At 27.3% G+C, this 6,950-nt stretch overlaps 1 protein-coding gene across 1 annotated transcript; it reads right to left on the reverse strand.

Annotated features, from left to right (window-relative positions):
• Positions 1 to 458: 458 nt before the first annotated feature.
• Positions 459 to 2,367, reverse strand: LOC111830709. The gene is made up of 2 exons (XM_023783375.1): positions 2,229 to 2,367; positions 459 to 1,535 (listed from the first exon to the last, which is right to left on the reverse strand). Exon 2 carries the CDS (start codon positions 1,528 to 1,530, stop codon positions 553 to 555), a length of 978 nt encoding a protein of 325 aa, XP_023639143.1. The 5' UTR covers positions 1,531 to 1,535; positions 2,229 to 2,367; the 3' UTR covers positions 459 to 552.
• Between the last annotated feature and the right edge of the window lie 4,583 nt (positions 2,368 to 6,950).

Here is a 6,950-nt window from a genome sequence, read left to right on the forward strand (position 1 = left end):
AGATCGAGGCAAAATAATACGACTATCACAACAAAATCAAGTAAATGCTTGCATATATTTCTTATTAAAAACGCATATATATAAATAAGGTGTCACATAACAATTTACCACAAATGAATTTGACATGATTGACTATAGTTTATAATTAGGCGATAGAGCAAACAGAAATTATAATTTACATGAAAATTATTTATTTATTTATTTCTATTTTTTATTTAAGTGAATAATATATTACATGCTACATAAAATAAATAAGAAATGATTATTAAAATTTAAAGAGGCATTACGAAGCATGACTCCAACCAACAATTATACCAAACGTAAACCATAGATCAAACATACTTAAGCATGCATGCATGAGAAATTCATACGAAGTCATGGGTACCTCAATGAACCAACTTAAACCAATAATCTATTAAACCAAATAATCAAACTTGTTTCCATAAAAAAAAAATGTCTAAAACTCAACAACTTTAGAATAAAATAAAATCCAAAAACCAGAAAAGGAAACATAACTTATAACTTAAATCCATGAGAAACTAAAAATCACTTCTACTCCTCAAGGAAGTCAGAAGTTTCCATGTGAGTAACACCATCATGACCAAAATCCTCTTCGCCATCTTCAAACACCAAGTTTGCTTCCACCTTCTTGCCCTTTTGCTTTAGGGATTGTTGATAAAGATCAACAAGGTGTTTTGGTGTCCGGCATCTCTTAGCCCAATGGTCATCTCCTCCACATCGATGACAAACACTTGGAGATTTCTCTTGTTTGTTACCAGTCCACTTCTTAGAAGAGTTCTTAAAAGATACTCCTCGGCCTCGACCATACTCGTGTCGACGACCACGGCCGCGACCGCGACCACGTTGATATCCACGTCCACGACCATAGTTATTGGCACTGTTATGCTCTTTCCTACCGAATGATGCCGTGTTCGCTTCGGGGAGCGGGGCAGATCCGGTTGGACGCAAACCGTGATTTTTCAGCAGCAACTGGTTTTGCTCTTCAGCCACAAGAAGGCATGAAATTAATTGGGAATACCTCGTAAACCCTTTCTCACGGTATTGTGTTTGTAATAACACATTATTGGCATGGAAGGTAGAGAAAGTCTTCTCTAACTTATCCTCTTCCGTGACCTTTTCACCACATAGTGCCAATTTAGAGGCTATTAGATGCAAGGCGGAGTTGTACTCACTTACAGACTTATAGTCTTGAAGCCTTAACTGCACCCAATCATACCGGGCTCTTGGTAGAATCACCGTTTTCTGGTGTTCATACCTTTCTTTCAGATCGCTCCAAAGAACGACTGGATCTTCCACGGTCAAATACTCATTCTTAAGACTCTCGTGGAGGTGGTGGCGAAGCAATGTCATTGCTTGTGCCTTGTGTTGCTCACTTCTATTGTTTCCTTGGGTGATCGTATCACCTAGCCCTTTGGATTTCAACCAAAACTTGGCATCTAGTGCCCAAGCCAAATAGTTAGCTCCAGAGAGATTAAGGGCAGCAAAATCAAGGCTTGAGAGTTTCAACATGGTAACTACACATAAATAACACCAATTAAAAATCAATTCAAAAATATATAACGAGTGTTATTAACATATGATTGTATGTGCACAAATGCATTCTAGTATTTTGCTATTTATAAATAAAAATAAAGGACTCATTATTATACTTCACGATACGATTGCATGAAACATGTTGGTACTAAAATATATCAAATTCTCAACAAAACAATTTTACTTATTCTATTTAAGAAACAATACCAAAAACGTTTTAATAATTTAGTCTTACAATAATTGAATTAAATAGTGCGAGGCTTCAAAGACAAAATAATATAAACCCAAGCATATCAGGATAAAATTATATTCAACGTATTAGACAACACCAACTTATAGAGCTATTAAAAGTAATATTATAACAAAACATAGACTTATAGATCTATTAGAATACTAAACGTTTTAGACAACACCAACTTATAGATCTATTAAAATATTAAACGTTTTATTATAACAAAGCATCAATGACTTATTATGAACAATATTATAACAAAGCACTGATTATTACTACTTATAACCGAGCAAAGACCATAATCGAGCAGTGATAGTTGACCAAAAACCATAAACGAGCAAATACCAACATAACTATTTATAATTATAATAGATCACACAAACGATGATATGAGATGAACCTATGATTTAAATAAACATTAAATAGATTTTGTTGTGTTTACCGATGGAGGAAATTGAAAAGTAGAAGTTGGTGATGTTGGTGATGAAGAACGTCGGAAACGGCGCAACAAAACGGAGGCTAGGGTTTTTTTTGTTTTTTTTTGTTTTTTTTTTTTTTTAGACGGCTAGGGTTAGAGCGTGCTGATAACGTGTTAAGAAAGAGATTGAAGGGGTAAAATCTATGTGTATTCTATTGATAACCAGAGGGTATATATAGGGATACAAATATGGTGAATAAACTAATGGGCCTATAATGGGCATCCACTAAATCATTCATAACAGTTCTTTGGATAAATGATTTTAACGACTTATTACCGATTTTTAAATAATAAATTGATTATATTTTTATGATTTAATCTAATTGAAAACAAATAAAATGTCAAATTGGTATGATATAAATGATATAATAAATAAATATCTACAAACATTATCTCACATATACGTACAATTTTAAACTATCCTTGAAAAATATAATATATAATTTTTGGATAACCGGTTGAAATAAAAAAAATTGGTAGTTATATTTAATTCTCAAAATCTCAAAATATTGAACAAAATTCAATTTTGGGACGTATAAATCTCTACTTTTGGACGATTATATGAAATTTTACATATATTAAAATTATATTTAGTTACATGTAATTGGTTTTATTTATTTTAAGAAAATATAAACTTATAGGAATGGATACGAGACGCGAACATATAATTCGAAAACAAACATTATCTGAATTATTTCTCGTAAAAAAAACAAAATATGATTAGACATATTTGTTATGAGACACGGTCATAAAGTTAAATTCACTTTCAACTTTCAAGTATAAAACTACGAGTACGATACGGGGACATGTAATTTAAATTGCTAAATTTAATTTCCACTTTCCTATTTATTTCAAATATTTAGACATGAAATGACGGGTACAAGAAGATAACGTATAATTCGGATAACAAAACTACAATAAATCCATGTATTAAAAGAAAATAGAAATACCTAAATCTTTAAAAAACAGAAAGGCTAAAACATGAATCTTTGAATTGAACAAAGTAACGAGAAATAAAGATGAAACTGAAAGATCAATAAAATTTAAAATCGAACAAGGATTGTATATGCTAGGATTAGAGACAGTGCCTTGTGTATGAAAATGGTGGGAGCATGTGACTTAGATTGATAATTAGATTTTTATTAGTTTGATAAAAATAAATATTTAAACGAGGAATACGAGTATCCAGTCTAAATCTTTTACCAAGTTTTTTATAATAAACATTGGCAAATGATTATGTTTTAAAAATAAACGATTATGGGACATAAATTTTATGACAGATAGAAGACGGGACGGGAAAGGGCGGGGTGGGACGTGACGGGTCAGGACGAGACGGAAAGAGACATGACAGGTTTTTCATTCTAAACTACACATAAAACAATTCAAACTAAAAACAAACTCAAATCTGATTTAACATATCTAAGCAAACAGTTAGAAATGTTTTGATTAGTTTAAAAAATAAACACGTAATATAACTTATCATTTTTATTTAAATAATTTTAAAATTGTATTATGTAATATAATATATAGATTTTACAATTGTATGTCTATATATAGTTTATCAAATAAACTCATATAACAAAATTTTACCAAAATTGCATCTACTTAGAAAATCGTAATTTTGTAAAAATAACCTCGCACGTATGTGCGGGTCCATCACTAGTATAATTTAAGTTTTAAAAAATAAAGTATGCTATAGTGAAAAAAATAAGTAGAAAATAAAATACGAACCAATTACTTATAAACAACATAATAAACTCCCGCGCGTAGCGCGGGCAACCGACTAGTATATATATAAAAGTAAGGCTTCACTCTCTCTTTATTGCTCCATTTGATATATATATTTTTTTAAAATTTAATATTTATTTACCAAAAAACATATTTAATCATATACATTAATTCATACTTTAAATCCACACTTTACTACTAAACTATAACTGAAAATTATAAAATTTCAAAGACTATTGGTTTTTTTTTTATTGAATTTCAATTAAACACACTATAAATTATAATTATGACTCCTCTATTTTAATTAATTTAAAAATGTAACTTACATCATTTCATATCCTATAAATAGCCATTCTCACATCCTCCTCTACCATATCTTATATCTTCATTATTTTCTTTGTTTTAAAAAAAAAAGTTCTTGCATGGGGTGAAAAATCAATTAAGATGTCATTGTAAGAGTTTGATTAAATATTTGGTTTAAACTTTTGTTTTCAATTTTATTTATTTTTTGTTTATATGTATTTTATTGATGGAAATAAAAAATATTGAATTCTGAACATTGCACAATAAGAAAATCAAGCTAAAGAAACCATCTTAGATATTTTACTTTGGATGTTTGTTTCTTTCTCACATATTCATGTATATTTATTTTAATTTCAAAAGTATGTAATAATGATCCTTATATTTAGTTTGTGATTCAACATTTAATAGTTTAAAGAACATTATAATTTTTGTTAAATTTGAATTTTATACTTGATTTCCTATCTAAAAACAATTTGATATTCGGTTTTTTATCTATTATATATACTAAATGGATGAAAAAATATAACTAAACCTAGAGATATAACTTTTGACCAAAAAAAAAAAAAACCTAGAGATATAATTTAAATTAAGAGGAATATAAAAAGAGTTTAAAAATAAAATTATTTTTTGGGAATTTTAAAGGTTTCACCCTCTCCTTATTGGTCCATTTAGCATTTATTTTTTAATTATAATATTTATTTATATTTTTTTTTTTTGACAACAAAAAAAAAAAATCATATATTTATTTCTAATTAAACCAAATATCTAACACATTTAATCATATACTTTAATTCATACTTGAAATCCACACTTTACTACTAAATTGTAACTGAAATTATATAATTTGTGAATTGACTATTTGTTTCCTCCATTCAATTTCAATTAACACACTGTAAATTATAATTATAACTCCTCTAATTTAATTATTTTAGAAATATAAATTACATCATATTTTATCCTATAAATACCCATTCTTACATCCTCCTCTACCATATTTGACACCCTCAATATTTTCTTTGTTTTATTTTTTAATGTTCTTTCATGGGTTGAAAGCTCAATTAAGATATCATTGTAAGAGCTTGATTATATATTTGGTTTAAAATTTTGTTTTCAATTCTATTTCTTCTTTGTTTTATGTACTTTTTAATTTCTTCATTGTTTTCTTATACTGTTAAATGTATAATACATATGTATAATAAAGTTTGACGAAGGGATAAATTCTCTCAAAATCATTTCTATTTTTATCATTAACAACATTATTTGTTTTAATCAAAAAAAATACTCAAAAGTACTGAAGAAAATTACTATCAAAATTGAACAATTAATCAACGAATAAATTCAAGAGATATAGATGTATGTTTATATTGTATGATTTAAATAAATAAAGTGTAAAAATGTCATAAGCATTGAAATTTATTTGTTCTATTTTTTATAAGTAGTAAATAAATTAAAATTAATTAATTTAATATACAACAACCCGCGCATATGCGCGGGACATTACCTAGTTTCATCAAAAGACATTAAATTTAGAGAATTTTTGAGAAATAGCCCTTTTGGTGTACCTCTTTTTAAAAATACCCCTTTTATCTATCCATTTTCAAAAATACCCCTTTTAAATATAAAAAATTATAAAGTTTTATATAGTTTATAAGGTACTTCTATATAATAACTACTACTGAGAGATTCGATACAAATATTTTAAAATGTTTTAAATAGTTTTAAATCGTTTTTATAAGTTTTATAAGGTTTTTAAAAGGTTTTTAAAAGGGTTTATACAGTTTTTATAAGGTTTTTATAAGGTTTTTATAATTTATTTTTACGCTATTTATGAAAGGTGTATAAAGTTTTAGACACATATAAAGGTAATTTGTGTATATATTTATAAGTTTACACACATATTTGGATAAATTTTAACATTTTTAGTGGGTTTTTTGATAAAGTTTGAAAATGGGGTATTTTTAGAAAGAGATATATGAAAAGGGTATTTTTGAAATTCCCCCATAAATTTATTGTAACTTTGTTATAAAAGAAATCTTATCACCGTAAATATCAGAATCAGAAACCAGATCTGGATAATTAACTTAAATCCAAGTAATATTATTTCCTAACCTTGATACCCAAACCGATCCTACTTATACCGTTAGTTACTTGATTATAGTTGTCTTAAATCATTGTTGTCGTATGTTGATTATATGGTTAATCATCTATACTATTAAAGCTGAAGTACACAATGAATTTACACTATAGTTTCAAAATGAAATAATTATCATTTCTAACTGGGTTAACACGCGGATCTAACTAACTAAACGGATATGCTAATCGGGTTTAGAGATTTAATCTCCATCGTTCATTTTTCAGTTGCTAAAAAAAAAAATTGGTTTTCAATATTAAAGGAAAGATAATTATTACGTTTGATATTTAACTTTATTTGTAAGATACAATGCCTAAAATTTAGCTTAATTGGCAAGATTTTCTTAATTTCAAATATTTTATAAAGATCTTGATCGAAATTTTAAACATTGAGTATTTTAATATTGTTTTAATAGAAACCATTCTATGTTTTCTTAGTATGGAATATTCAATGTAGTTGACTTTTTAAACTATTTTAATTTTTAACTTGACCAACCAAATCAATCTATATTAACATTTTTTAAA

The sequence above is a fragment of the Capsella rubella genome, unplaced genomic scaffold (assembly GCF_000375325.1).
Source record: "Capsella rubella cultivar Monte Gargano unplaced genomic scaffold, Caprub1_0 scaffold_5, whole genome shotgun sequence".
NCBI lineage: Eukaryota > Viridiplantae > Streptophyta > Magnoliopsida > Brassicales > Brassicaceae > Capsella > Capsella rubella.